The sequence below is a fragment of the Triturus cristatus genome, chromosome 7 (assembly GCF_964204655.1).
Source record: "Triturus cristatus chromosome 7, aTriCri1.1, whole genome shotgun sequence".
Classification (NCBI taxonomy): Eukaryota; Metazoa; Chordata; class Amphibia; order Caudata; family Salamandridae; genus Triturus; species Triturus cristatus.
The window spans coordinates 1,243,796,647-1,243,812,168 of record NC_140590.1 but is presented as its reverse complement, the minus strand read 5'-3'; the positions used below and the strand labels follow the sequence as shown (position 1 = coordinate 1,243,812,168).

The following is a 15,522-nucleotide window of genomic DNA, read 5'->3' as shown; positions in this document are numbered from 1 at the left end:
TAGGTCTAACGTATCTTGAGGATTTAATCAAGGTGGCCACTCTACTGCTATGGACCTCTGCTTGGTTTCATCAAGAAGGCCATTTCTCTGCTATAGACCTCTGCTTGGTTTCATCACAGTGGCCACTCTACTGCTATTGACCTCTGCTTGGTTTCATCACGGTGGCCGCTCTACTGCTATTGACCTCTGCTTGGTTTCTTCAAGGTGACCGCTCTACTGCTATGGACCTCTGCTTGGTTTCATCAAGGTGGCCGCTCTACTGCCATGGACCTCTGTTTGGTTTCATCAAGGTGGCCGCTCTACTGCTATTGACCTCTGCTTGGTTTCACCTAGGTGGCTGCTCTACTGCTATGGACCTCTGCTTGGTCTAATGAACATGCCACTTTCAATTGTGACGTCATTAAGGACTTCTAAGATGGATACTGGCATGATACACCATGCTGTCCTGCAGCGAGCAGACTTGCATTGCTATAGGGAAAAAAGAACTATATGGCAAACCTACCTCAGTTTGTAAGGACGACAAACTCTGGGTGAAGAGAACCTTTTTAGACATGAGAAGGATGGAACAAATGGGTGTTGAACTGAGTAGGTCTAGTACATGGTACTTTTTTTTTTAGACAAAAACTACATTTTCCATGAGTCTTCCTTATTACATGAATCTGGCAACTGGGAGTGGGAGTTATTATTCTGGCTCAGGACTGGAATAATACGACACCTTCTGGGTTCCCTGCTGGGCCAGTATGCCAATGATAGCATTGGTACCTGCCCCGGAGATGATTTTTAGCAATAATAACATTTTATTACTTAAATTGAAACACTAACAAATGTTAAAGATCTAAACCTTGGGGCAGATTTACAAGCCCTTTGCGACACTTTTATGCCGCCGTTGCATCACTTTTGTGACACAGGGGCGTTGTAAACAATGCGCCACTTTGCGACACATTTACAAAGTGATGCATCTAGGGAGATGCGTCACGTTGTAAAGCCCTGCGCTACATTATATCTGCGTCAGGTATAATGTATGCCGGATGGGTGTTCCGACATAAAAAAGCCGTGAAAAGTAACGCAGTAAAATCTACAAGATTTCACTGCGTCACTTCTACAATGCCACTGCTTCAAAACCTTACACCTGCTTGAAGCAGGCTTAAGGAGTGACGCAGCATAATAGGAATAGGCATTCCTGAGCATTACTGGAGTTGCGTCGTGCTTGCGACATGACTCCAGCAATGAGTTGCCTTTACGCCAACAGATGCATCATGCATCTGTCAATCCTTGCACCATGGTGCGCTGAATTGTAAATGCGACGCATCCAGGGTGGCGCAAGGTTTTTCTTGTGTGACGCAAATTAACTCATGCATCTCTGCTAATATGCAGAGATGCGTCAGTTCTTGTAAATCTGCCCCCTTGTTTTTGTTAAAAAGTCCATTGCCAGCATCTAATGGCCTAAATCAAAAAAAGTACGAATGTTAAAGAAAGCTTTTTTTTTTTTTATTAAAGAGTCGTTATCATTTTTTTTGTATGACTTACACAGGTGGAGATTGAACGAGTGGGCGACTTGTACAGAAGCGGTGAACTGATGCCTCATGAGTACCTTGTGGTGGAATATGGTTTTCCAGCTGGGTGGTTCCTATTATAGGGGGACGTAAGGGAGGTGACCAGGAAGCAGTGCAAAGTGGAAATAGTGCGTCTCCTGCACATCGGCGCCTTCACATTGTGTGCACCACTTCTTGGAAACACAAACTGAATCAGTGCTGTATCCGGCCCCGAGACACAATATGGTCATCCCCTGGACTCCCGCAGGGACAAAGGAATCTCAGATATTGGTAAACCGGAGAGGGAGGACGTGCTAGAAAATGCCCCTAAGGTATCCAGCGATGCGAGACTCTACAGAGAAAGCTGGGGACGGCATGTGCTGCTTATATAAGTTCATTTTCAGTTGAACGTTATATTTTTTTAGTATTATATAGCTCGAACTCGATCCGAAGGTATCAGGGTACTTCACATGAGCAGTAGTTGTGTTATAGACGGACACATTCATTTTTTGTGAAGCACGGCAGTGCTTTAAATGGGCCGGTACTCACCGGTACTGAGTACCGGCACTTCTTTTTTTTCCCCCCAAGAGTACCGGCACTTCTCCATTACCAAATAGAGTACCGGTTCTCACTGTCACACATAGTCATGTGAGCATGCATCACATTTCTACACTGCGGCGCATGCTCACATATTGGTGATTTCACAAGGAGGGCAGTAACGCCATGGCGCCAAGGCAGAGCAACGTGACCCAGGCGCGCAATGCCCATTGGATTTCAGCCCCCCCCCGCCCCCGTCGTGTGTGGCAGCCCGGGCTGAGACAGCTTCCCGGGCATACACACAGCCGCATCGAGTACTTCACAGGTCTTTAAAATACCTTTTTGCTTGTTAATGAGGTTTTGATGTGTTTCACCCCTTCTTAGAGAGCCCCTGCAGCTCCACTCTGACTTTTGCTTGAAGAATCAGTGTCCACCCCCCCTCCGAAATTTTTTCCTAGGCCCCCCACTCCCCCCTCCGAAATTTGACTTTAGTTGCTCCTCTGGTGTGACCTCACCCGCCAGGAAGCTGTGCGCAGGAAGAAAGGGAAGCTCTTTAAAAAGCACAATTTGCTCTGGCTTTCCCTTTCTTCTATGCGAAAAAGACCGAAAGGAAAGGATAGCAGAGCAGCTGGTGGGTAAGAAAGGGGACAACTGAGGAGAGCTTTCAGAAGTGAAGGGGTATAAGCACAGTCAGCTGAAGAAATCGAGGGGTTATCTGAAGAAGAAGAAAGGGGCAAGCTAATTATAGTAGAGAATACACTGCGGGAGCGGGCAGTGGGTTTAAAATAAAGCACCTGATGGATGAGATGAGGATCATCTGATGAGAGTCGGGGTGGGTAGGTGTCCCAAGAAAGAGCCAAGGCTTTTGAGAATGACACAGGTCGGTGGAAGGGGCCTGTTGAGTGAGGACAGAGCGACAGCTGCAGTGGCAGAGACTGGTATTTTAAATGGAGGAGGGATATCCGAGAAAAGCAAGAGAAGGAATTTGATGGGATGAACGAGGGGACATTTAAGATGAAAGGTGGCGTGACCACCTGAAAGAAGAGACAATCTAAAGAGACACATGTGGCATCGAAGGGGACATGGGGCTAGTAAGTAAGGGCTAGGGACATCAGAGGGTAGAGGTAGGCGAGTATCTCGTCATCCAAGAAAGTGTTATCTAAAGAGGGGGCGGCAGCTGGATAGAAAAATAATTTTTGGTGGAGGGTGGTATTTTTAAGTCATGTGTTTTTTTTTTCTCAGCTGATATAAAGTTTACCATAATGTGACTCATTTTTTTGTAACGAAGTTAAACAATGAAAAGCCCAACAAACAATCATAAGAATTCAGATTGCATACTTGGAGGAAGAATGGATTTATCAAAATACTTACACACAGTACAGACCTTACTGGGGCACACTGGAAGGGGAAGAATAATGTGCACGTAGTTGAAAATGCGCATTTACTAGATAACACTGAATGTAGCTAACAATATAAGTATTCAAACACGACTAAGACATGACGTCCCATGGCTTGGTGAATGTTTCTCATTCATTTCTATGATGTTAGATCACACTTTGAATTGCTTCCAGAATGCTTGTGTCTGATATCAAGCATTTCTCAGAAACGAGGCCTATTCCAGATTGTCAAGTACGCTTTTTTGCTGTCATACACCTGCTCAGTCACACTTTTTGGTATTTCTTTGCTCTTTAAACCCAATAAGTGCTACTCTCCAAACAAAAGCGCTTCAACACCCCATCAGGGGTAACAAGCGCTATATAAATGCAAACCTTTTTCCTCCTCTATCCTTCTGCTATCCTTCTGAATCCAAATAACTGACTAACCTATCCACCACTCAAATGACTTTCACATTTTCACTATACTAATTCAACACTAATCCTCCTTGGGTTCAGGAGTAGCGTGCTACTCGCCGAAAAAGCGATTTGACGCATCGTCAGGGGTAGTAAGTGCTATATGAATGCAATTACAATACAATACAACACCTTCAGTGTGGGTGGATTTGGCCAACTTCTTCAAGCCCATGATGGGAAGTGTTGCAGTGGTTAAGGTGCTTTCATGGGTGTCTGATATTGTTAAGGAGGCTAAAGGGCAGAGAGTTGCCTCCATTCAGGTGGGTGAGGACCAGGGCTTCGACTGACACGGACATCAGGAAGGAAGGATGTCTCGAGGCAGAGCTCTGACCATACTGGGACAGGCCCATATCCAGTTACCTGCCACAGATGCAGAAATGACTAGATTCCCCAAACAGTGAATGTTACTGACATCCTACAATAATCACAAACAGGGAAATTCTGTTTTATTTCTGCATGTCAAAGACTGTCTGCCTTGGGGAGGAACAGTTACAGCCAGCCCTTCACTTTCTTTTATAGCAAATTGATACAAATTCACATAACTTTCTGGGGAAAATAACTGCAGTTTTCAGCTAAATAAAGTAAAAACCATCTATTTTAGGTGTGGTTTATCTTTCATTTGCTGCCTTCTTCTGGATGCACACCCAACACTCCAGCTTGGGAGTTCTGCCCCCACAGAGTGCCACTAGTGTGTTGTGACAAAAGTATAATATGAAAATGGATTTCCATCCATGTACAATTTGTGAATTGGCAAAGTGGTACACAGACTATTGTAAATATTGTCCCAAGTATTAAGTTGTCATTTCAGATGTGACCCGAGGGCTAGACCCCTCAAGCCAGGCAGGGAGCTTAAGAACTACCCACACCACTACAGGCCAGGACACATATCCCCGCACTGGAAGGAGGGAGCAGGCAGAGAAGTCGAAAGAAGGAAGGATCATGGTTAGCCAGGGAATCGCAGGTATGTCTTTCCAGGACAATACTGTGGAGGCATCCATAAGTGTGCGGCTGTGAGCAGTACAGAGATATGAACGGATAGTGCCAAATGTCTGCCCCTCCCAATGCCCCTCCCAATTTCCACTACAGCAGCTTAGAAATCTGTAGGGTTCCACTGCACTATGAGGTGCACCAGACTGGTCATCACCAGTTGACACAACAGCTGGCTGTATCTGGTATTCATGAAAAAAGTGAGCCTCACAGTAGGAGTGGGAGCACCAGGGAACCTAAAGCACCCAAGGGAGGAAGCCAAGCCTTGGACTTCAGGAGAAGGAGCAGGTCTAAGGGAAGCTTTGAACATCAAACACATGTGGGTACAAGGTGCCTCCCATATCAGAAACAGTGGCTACAGCAGGCCTGCTGACCACCATCATCAGTGACACTCAAATTAATAATGGTCAATGTGTCGGCTCCATAATACGAGCGCGATCAGAAGGATTCCAATATTCTAAGAAATCCAATAGCCCCAAAGAGTCCTGGGGGATCGTAGCAGCAAACGGCGTTTATGGAGCTGACACATTCACCATTATTAATTTGAAGCCACTATTATCGATGTTGGTGACACCCTCGTCTTTTACAAAAAAGAGAAAGTAACAAATACCTAACTAATTGATTATCGATTGCGGCAATTTATTCATGCACGCGGGACACCGCTACATTAGATTTCGCTTCATTTGTCATCAAGAATCCTTTTTTGCCTTGAAGAAGTTCCAGTGTGGAACGAAACGCGTTGGCTGTGAGTCTTTTTACAACAAAATTAAAAAGGGAATATCAAAGATACTGTTTGGACCTGGACTTTTTTACTGGTGCACCTTCCTCTTTTGCTCTTCTTTCCTATAGCTGGCCTACAGTGGAGTCGATCTACGGCGTACTCCGGAAGACTTGTGCACAGGAACTGAACTTTTACTTTGAATATTGGGATTTCAAGTGCTAAACTTGTAGTCAGCCGTAGTTTGCTTTTTCTGTTCAATTTGTTTAAGACATGGAAATGCAATAAAACTACGCTTACAAAGAAAATCATGCTTTTGTATCACTTTAGCTGCGTGAATTCGAGGAAAATCCTTTTGATGTCTTGGCGCGTGGTTTGACATCTAGGGCCCCAGGCCAGACACCTGGCTCAATTCTGTACAATTCTCCCTACCACTGTCTAGCTCACACAGCTCTAATTTCACTTAGGTGGGTAGGACGACCGTGTTTTACTGTGAGGCTTCTCAGTCTGTGCCATACTGAATCACTGTTTCGTGATTTTTGCACACGTGTGTTCCATTCAAGAGATCTGCACACACTGCTGGACAATTCAAAGGATTTTAATGGAATCCACCCATCACTGCAGGTCCCAAAAATTTCTACACTCTGACCACTTATTTACATCTCACAAAGACACTCAGATGATCGCAGCAAGGCCAATTTCAACAGAACTCTCCATCACTCCATATCCCAACACATGGCTACATGCTGCGTCCCATTACGAAGGAGCTGCGAGTAAAATCAAAGCAAATGTCAATAGCACAACATTCCACGGTGTCTGGCTCCCTCTAGCGTTCATATCCATGTACTACTACAGAAAGATACCTCTTTCGTTTTAATGCGTCGGATGTTAGTTTGAAGTGAATATTTCCTAATGGGAAGAGGAACAAGTTCTCTGTATATTACGTTCCCATGAATTGATTAATCTCACCGTAATTTCCAGATCATGCACGTCGCATGTTGAGAACTCACGACTGAATCTCATGGAAGTGAAACTTCCGTTCTCGGTCAAAGCTATCAGGCGGTAGTCCTGCTTCTCGTCCAACACCGGGGCTGCCTTCCCTACACCATGATAATCCTACACAAGAGTGGAGAGAAAGAAGTGTAAATACAGTGAGTCTACCAACAGCGCTTTAGTGGGCAGAATGTGGCGGAGAGGTCCCACTAGTGCCCCCTCCACGCAACAGATGCTCCTGAACAACAAACCACACCACCCCCATCACTACCACCACCACCTTAATGGGTTTAATGTATGTATCTAGACAATTATTCATGTCTCACGTGTACCTTTATCCTCACCGAGGCCACAATTGACTAACATTTAGTGTCAAGGGTTGCTTCTCTTTTTTGACCCAGCCCAATGCAAAATATATTTAGAGATTTACTAAGCCACACAAAACATCATGTTTGCTGCATTCTGCACCACACATACAAAGAGGAATAAGCCTCTAAGAATTGGTTTTGTTCTGAAAGGTATGCCTTCATAAACAAAAGCAATCCTGTCCATTACGCAGGCAGCCACAAGTGCGCCAGCACACCGAGAGAGCTCAACAGCATCACATATTTCTGAAAATGCTGCAATTCAGCAGTCTCCGCTTCACGCAACACAGCGCAGTAACTTGCCTTGCTGCTATGTGTTGGGTGAAAGATTAGTAAATCTGCCCCAAAGTCTCCTACTTGCACTTTAGTTATATGTACTGATTTTTTTTCTTTAAATTCTCTTTTTTTCTCAGGACTTTCTTTTTCTCCCCATATCCATGTACCTTCTTTAGAGGTGTACTCTAAGTCTTTCCCTTCATTGACCCATGATGGCCTAAATGCTGTGTTAGGTCTTCTGCCCCTAAACAGCTTAAAAGGTACCCTCTCTATTGTGAAATGTAATGTGAATCTGTATGTTTCTGCTTTTTGCTTCACTTCACCTAGTCTTTCCAATCTATTCAATCTGTGTTCTTACTCCTCAATAGTTAGATAGCTTCCTGTAGTAATTTATTCAGCCTTTACACAACCCTGTCGCCTTTGAGATGATATATCACAAACCTTTTGTGTTTTATTTTCCTCTTTCACAGAAAGGACTAAACTTACTTTGACACTAGTTGAACCCTATTGGCTGTCACAATTACTTTCGGAAAACCCTCTTTGCTGGTTACTTCACTTGGGGCCACATGTCAAACATTTAGGAATTGCTATTTCCTAATTGCAATACTTACCGAATCGCAGTTAGGAAATTGCAATTCCTAATTTAAGCACACTTACAAATATTAGGTAGCTTGGGTTTCAAATTGACCTATCTCACGAATTTTAATGAGGTAGGTCACAATTTGCGACCCTTTAGGAATAACAGCCATCACAGAGATGGTGTTCCGCTGGGTTCAGCAGACCACCATGTCTGTGACTACTTTATAATAAAGCAATCTTACATTTAATGCAGTCTGGTTTCCTTAAACGAAAACAGGAGGCGTTTAAAAAAAGAAAATTAAACTTTTAAGTTTATTTTTTAAGAGCAAGCAGGTGCTCACTTGGACCACTGCCTGCTCCTAATTTTTTTTTTTTTTAACATTCTCAAAGGGGAAGTGGTCCCCCGGTGAATCAGGCCATTTGCGACAGCGAAAATGCTTTGTACATCTGGCTCTAAGAAACTTAATTACAGTTTTGGTTTCAATGTTATTGACTATTGTCATTTATGGCCAGAGGGAATAGATATGTACCTCAACTATCAAGTAACTATCTTTCTCTCATGATACCAGTCTCATTATGTCAAAAGCGTTTATATACAGTGGTTTGTCAGGTAAGACTCTTCCTACCATTGGTTGAAAATTCTATTCATTCCCTAACTCTCTCCACCGCTTTATCTTAGCTTGGTTATGATTAATCTCACTAGATGGGTTCAGAGACACAGTGGAACGCCAAATCCTCTTTCGTCAGTAAATAACACTCTAAGAATAGCACTAAAAAATGGGATGAACTTTAAAATGTTTATCTCTAAAACCCAAGTCTAGTGAATAAAATATGAATGGTAATCACAGACAATAAGAAAATAAATGCAGCAATACATGACATGGCCATTGAAAATGATATGAACATTCCAAACATGGTTAGGAAGGTCCTAGCATCCTAACATCCTCTCACTGCTTCCTATGGGCTATATATCTAGATACAGATTTGCCAAAGACCCTCTAGAGAGAGATCCTAGTTTAGTTTATGCAACCCATGACCAGTAGTGTTTCTTCAATTCGACCTTCGAAGGAATACGTTCTGGGCGACTAGTGTTCCATGCTGCTTGTAGTCCCAAAGAAGTCAGGTGCTGCTAATGAAACTGAACCAGGTTATTCTGTGAAAAGTGTCAGTGTTGGGTACATCCTGAAATGCTTCAGCACACGAGGCTAGCACGTGAGTGGACATCAGCCTCCTTCAGTATGGTAGAGGAGACAACCTGCCCTTGTCCCCAATGGATTTCCTGCCCATATCAAACTTCAGAGGGAGAAGCGGGGTGCTTGGCGGCAGATGGACGAGGTTTCTTTAAAATGTGTGCTTCATCCTGGACAGCTCTGCAGTGCTCGAAAATCCCCAAAACTCAGCCCCGTATAATGCCGCCCCTATAGCCTTCATGTCATAACTGAAGTGCAGCTGTACTGGTTTGCTAGAAGATGTTCTATGCTCTTTCAACAATGCACCAACAATTTGTCTCATTACCTCACCTCGCTATCCTCGTCCACCAGGGGTGCAACTAGACCCAAGCTTTGGGGGGGAGGGGCTAATATTTTGAGGGGTTGTGGTGGACATATCATCAAAGTCAGAGTCTTAATTACTGTTAGGGTCTCCCTCCACTGTTAAATGTTTGATTTTAAAGCTCAATTTGAAGCAGAATTTTGTGATTCAGCTTGTGGGACAGTCATTAGCAAAATGTGCTTTGTAATCACATTGAGGGCAAGTGAATAGGACGTAAAACATCTTTTCAAGATATTTGGGAAAACTCAGCTTTTATCAGCATACAATACATTTACAGTATTCGTAGGACGGGATGTTAATTCAAAAGATAATTGTCTTTCTGTTGGGAACAAGTTGCCTCATGACCAGGCTCTCTAACCCGGAATGCAGAAAGTGTACATCCTGGTACTAAGTGGTAACCCGAAGTTCCAGTTAACATCAAATATTATTGATTTTAATATGTTTAGGGCCTCAAAAAACCTTAAATGGAATCCCCATTTGGAAAGTTGTTGGATGTAAAACAACACAAAGCACAGAAACCGAGCACAAAGTGTAAGTATAAATGGTTCCCCCACAACAAAGAATAGATAATCAAACTTGCAACATACCTATGAATAATGGCAACTGTAAAATATAAACTTGAAGTAGTGGCTGTGAAAATATTTGTTTTGGTGCATGAATAATAACTCATTTACAACTTAACTCTTTGAAATGTTTACACATGCTTTACTGATGGAAGTACGAGTGTATTTCAATAGGATTTGTATTCAAGGTGAAAGGATCATGCAGTACCCTCATTTAGACTGGTCCACCTTCAGGTTGCTAGCAGAGGAAAACGTGACTCTTATCCTCTGTTAAGTTGTGTTCCCCTGAGAACCCTCCCATGCTGTGCTGCAATCACTTGTGATGGAGCAAGGTTTCACATCTAAAGAAACTTGCTTGTATGCAATCCTCTCGAATAACCTGTAATACTATAACCAACCTGTCCGTGAGTACTAACATCGCATCACATTCAATATTATTGTATCTAGGGGACGCTTTCCTATGTGCTTCTCTTAATGAATAACCCGAGTGTATTAAAATGGCTGTTAAAACACGGGAAATCTTCTGCGCATGTGTCTACCACATCACGAGGTTTGACGTTCTTCTGTCGCTTGGGGGGAAATCTTTACAGCTGCGCAATAGCTTCTAATACGGCCGCTTCACAGCAACATACTAATGCGCATGCCGAGCTGAAAACTAACCCATGCAAGTTCTACTAAGCTATTAATGCGAAAGATTTATTAAGTAAATGGGGTTAGAGTAGAAGTAAGTGGTATACAGTGAATTCATTTAAAAGTGTATTCTAACATGTTTTCCTCTGACTTTATTAATAGTTCGCACTTGGGCCTTGGAGGGTGACTGATGTCCTCATCCTTTGTGGCAACCACGCATGCGCCCTAAAGTTCTGCTTCCAAGTCAATTAAGTCATTTGACGGACTGCCAAAACCCAAACCCAGCAAGGACATGAGAAAGTAAGCTCCTGACCCTACGAAAGGAAGACCCAGCAATTTTGTACCTTAAAATTATCGATCCTAATACGAAATGCTTTTGGGAATAAAGCTTGTGGGTATTAAAATTAAAGGGCGGGGAATTAGACGATAGACTTGAGAAAAATATTGCACTTGGTATGGTGTGATGTCCTCTCCCCACTGCTTGGCCCAATCAAATTGCGGGTGAACATAGAATTGAAACATTTGGGGGTGGATCATACACTTGAATTTGGTATAACAGAGGTAAGTTCTAGATAGTTAGACACACTTGATGCGGAGATGCTGATGCTGTGCTGAGATGCTGCCCGAATTTACTGCAACCTGATTGAAGAATCCTACACTAGGGAAATTCGCGGAACAACCGAGGAGGCACATGCAGGGAAGGGTCCGGATGTACCTGAACCGGACAGAGTAGCACCAGAGATGGGTGTAACGCTGGCGTTACACTAGAAGAGGTCACTTTCCTGTCCCGAAACTCTGACATTCTGATGTTGGGGTCCTAACACCATTCTAGGTAAATATAATTGTAGGGTAAATGCTCCATACTTACTTTCTGTCCTTTCTCTCCTCAGGTGCTGTCATTGCAAAGAGTTATTGATGCAAACTGATTATAAGCTAACTGTACGATTTTTCCTGATGGAGAATTCTGGTCTATTCATGTGTATCTTGATTTGACTCACAACATTATTAATTCAGATAAACATTTAAAACTTTCCCTGAGTCGGTGGTTCTTAAAATTGAATTTAAATTCATTATTGTCTCTCCTCCCTATTCTAATCTACTGCTAGATCTTATTGCACGTACATTTACTCAGGAGACAGGAATGGTAGGAATACTGGTGTAAAGGTTTCCTAGGGTAAACAAAATTGATAACGAGTGGATATTTGCCAGCTCATTGGTTGTATGAATGTATATGGGCCCAAATGCGTGTTGTGTGTATGAATGTGTAGAGCTGGTAATCTCTGCTGCATCACTTGTTCATGCACTGAGTGTTTAGTGGGCTGAGAGTAATTTCTGAGTATAGTTAGAAATTCGCTGTCGGTGCCTGGCCTCCCTCTGACTAAGCATGTTTTCTAGAAAATATCTAGAAAGATTTCTTATAGCTGTTCTTTTTCACCCCCCTCCAACCCCTCAAAACGCAGGACGGTGAAGGGCTCAATGATGGAGAAGGACAAGATGGAGCAATAGTCAAATAAAAGGAGACAAAACTGTGGGACATAAAAAAGACATACCTCTTGAAATAGTATAAAAAAGAAATGAGAACAGCAAGAGAGCTGGAGAGAAAAAAGATACCTCTGCTAATGTGTACATAGTTCGAAAAATGCAGAGAGAAGTCACAATGAAAAAGATTTTCAAGCAAAGACCTCATAGAGTTGCTCATAAGTAACTAATTTTTGAAAGAAGTAGAGTGAGACATCTGTATTAAGGGCTTGTAGGAATTTCGAGTTCACCCTCACCCAATAAATTAGCAATAAAGAGTCCAAAAGAACTGAAAAATAGATGACAAGAGAGATACTAAGCATACTGCAATCTGACCTAGCCTGCGCTCCATTTATTAGCCCAGGGTATATAAGTCCAGGGTGTAGCAGTTTCGGTTCAACTGGCTCTAGAGTCACGAAGGGGTCCTCTGAACCCTGAATATTGTTGAATAAGGGCCCATTTCCTTCCTTGCACTAGGGCCCACCATGACACACAGGCTACACGACTGGGTAAATCCAGTGCCTCCGTTTCATGAGAAACAATCTATAGTTTTGTCCGTCTGACTTACCGAGAAGTAGACCGTCTTGTTCGGGAACACCCCGCCTATGACGATGTCAGCACCATCCATTCCTCCGGTGGGGCTGAGGCCGAACCCCAGCCACCCCGTGGTCTGCGCCTGCAGCTCGAACACGGCCAGCCTTCCTGCGAGGTCCAGGCCCCAGTGGAGCTCCACTGCCCCGTCCTCGCGCAAGGCCTGGGAGAAACTAAGCTGCACCGGAAGCTGAGGGGTGACCAGGGGGAGGACGCCACAGAGCAGAACCCAGCCGAGTCCCATCCTAGGAACCCCTTCTAGCGCCACCGACAGCTCTGGAGCAGGGTGAGAGCTTCGCACGGCTGCCAGTCAACGTGTAAGTGGCGAGAACAATAAACGACAGGAAATATTCGATTTGTATGTGAAATACATGGCGCTCGAGCCTTGCCGCGGCAAAATGTTGTACAGCAACCACCCCCTAATGCTTCCTCGCCCAAGACAAGGAAGGTCTTTCCTGAAGGACTATTATCTGCCAAGCTGGACCCCACCCCAGTCCCAGAGGTTTCAGTTGCACGAGTGCTGCTCACACATCCCCTCTCCTCCCACCTCACCTTTCACAAACTACCGCACTGGTATTGTTTCCTTTTCTAGGTTAAATACCTCCTAGCATGTAGTATTACATTCCCTTTTGTAGAAGGACCGGATTGTCTAACTAAAGAGTCTTACACTTGTATTTGTTCCAACGTTATCCTATGAGATGTGGGAGCTTCTCGGTGTCACCCAGCAATAGTGCAGACTGAATTCTTGTCCGCATATGAAGGCTGGCCAGGGGCAGCAGCAGTGCAGGTTTTATCTCACTGCCCCATGTCCGCAAGGTCCACCACCAGCTTAAGGACTAATAGAGGGGTTCATTCAGTCCTTGGGTTCGTCCACAGTAGCAGCAAGGAGAACAAACAGCTCCCTTTTAGGAGTGACCCAGATTGACATGCAGGGATACCATTTCCGGCTGGTACCTTTACCCCTGAATCCAGCTATTCTTTTTGTCCGCAGAATGGGGAATAACAGGCAGATCTGAAATGATTAGTTCCAAATCCACATGTGGGATACCCACTCCAGGAACAAATCCACTTCCATTGATCATCAAACCTGCTCCTAATAGGTGGTAAATGAAAGCAGGGGGCTGTGAAGTGAGGGGTTCATGAGGTGGGAATGCGAGGGGGCAGAGTAGGTTGGTGCTAGCCAAATGGGAAACAGTCCGAGCTCTCCCCATGCTGTAAGTGGGGGAGGTTCTCTTGCTGTTAATCCATATTTGATGTTACCAGTTGGATTTTCTGGTTGGTAAAAGCAGGCAGGGTGTTCGCACACCAGAGACATCCATGTGCATTAAAAACAGGCCAGTTGTAACTGGGCAGAGTTTAATCCCACCTGGGAATATCGCTCTGCCCTCCTGATAATCGGGGCCTATAGAGTTAATGATGATGGTGATTTGCAGTGATATGGCACTTACTCCTGATGTAATGGTTTGAGGTCTCCCCTTCATTACCTGGCTATTCATACATATTTTTCCTGCTATCGAACCCTGTCAATAAGCCCATATTCATCCTCATATTATATGCCTTTTACTCATGGACTAATAATCCATACTAGCCTGCCACACGGTACCCCAGATGTACAGTCCCCTGAAGCAGCTGTGTTCCCAGGCTTATCTCTAAGGAACCCACCTTCACCATCAACCACTTTAATTGCCACTCCTCGCCCCTCTAATTCATTGTCTTAAAGAAAGCCGAACAGACGTATATGAAACAGACATTTCTGTGGGCCTTTACAAAAAGCATGCATGCTTTGTCCACTCCCCCATACCTCTTGCTAAAAAAAACCTCTTCATGGGGGGCGCTAGAGGGCGCCAGACCGACATGGCCGCACTTCGGTGAGGCTCTCGTCAGCCGGGCACTTCAACTATCCTTAAGACTCATCCTGTACCCTGAAACCCAGAAGTTATGGAGCTAGAGTGATCCCCGGAGGTGGACGCACACCTGGTGCGAGTTTGGCTCGAATTGGTGCGGTGCAGAGGACGATATCCGCCCTAGCAGGTCCCGCGGGAGGCGCTGAAAACCGCAGACGTACAGACGACGGCGTGCACATGCACGCGACCCCGGTGCTCCAGCGTGGTCGATAGGCCGCAAGACGCGGATCTGGCGGACGCGGGTCTAGCGGAGGAGCTAGCCATCGCCGGGCTGCCTGCGGTAGTACCGGGGGGCCTGGAATACCGGCGCGGCAGCGGAGGCGGCGAAATACAGAGGCGACGTCATTCGAGGCTGGACCCCGCATAGCGGCCCGGCCACCCGAGGACCAGAGAGGTAGGCCTTGGCGCGCTGCGCAGCCCCGGCTAGCCCCTGAATAAGCAGGGGACGAATACACTTGCACCCTACCCCCGAACGGAGGGAGGCGACCTCCGTCGCTGCTATATCAAGAAGAGAACTAGGACTTTTTAAGTGCATTTCGCCCGCCTTTTTCGGTCCATCAGGTGTCCTTCTTTTGTTTAATTAAAATCTAGCTGTTTTGCAGTCTCTACCTGGCTTAATGAATAGATGTAACACGGACTCCAACTGTGTGGATTCGCCTGGAAAGCTTCTGGAACTATAACCTAGATCATACACAACATATTTTTTTTTTTTTTTTTTTTGCGCCGATGGTGCTCCAGGCGCTGGGGAAGCTGTTCCTCGCAGTCCCGCCCTCCTCTAGATGCAAGGGCAGAGTGGGAATGAGAGCAGCAATTTAAATCCGCCAGTGGCTCCCGGGGAGCGGGTGCCGCGAGTTTTTGCCGCGCTGGTCAAGGGGAGTGGCAGGGAAGAGGACCCAGCTGCGCTGATGGTGCTCCAGGCGCTGGGGAA

General features: G+C 44.9%; 1 protein-coding gene across 2 annotated transcripts in view; it reads right to left on the bottom strand.

Moving 5' to 3' along the window:
• LOC146811707 (putative DBH-like monooxygenase protein 2) overlaps window positions 1–13,106 on the bottom strand; it is a 243,735-nt gene extending 230,629 nt beyond the window's left edge. For both annotated transcript variants that reach the window (XM_085618699.1, XM_085618701.1), the window contains exons 1-2: window positions 12,668–13,106; window positions 6,594–6,740 (exon numbers count right to left, since the gene is read on the bottom strand). In XM_085618699.1, the coding sequence (XP_085474825.1) occupies window positions 6,594–6,740; window positions 12,668–12,934 (414 nt within the window). In that variant the 5' untranslated portion in view covers window positions 12,935–13,106. The remainder of the gene's footprint in view (window positions 1–6,593; window positions 6,741–12,667) is intronic.
• Window positions 13,107–15,522: the final 2,416 nt, after the last annotated feature.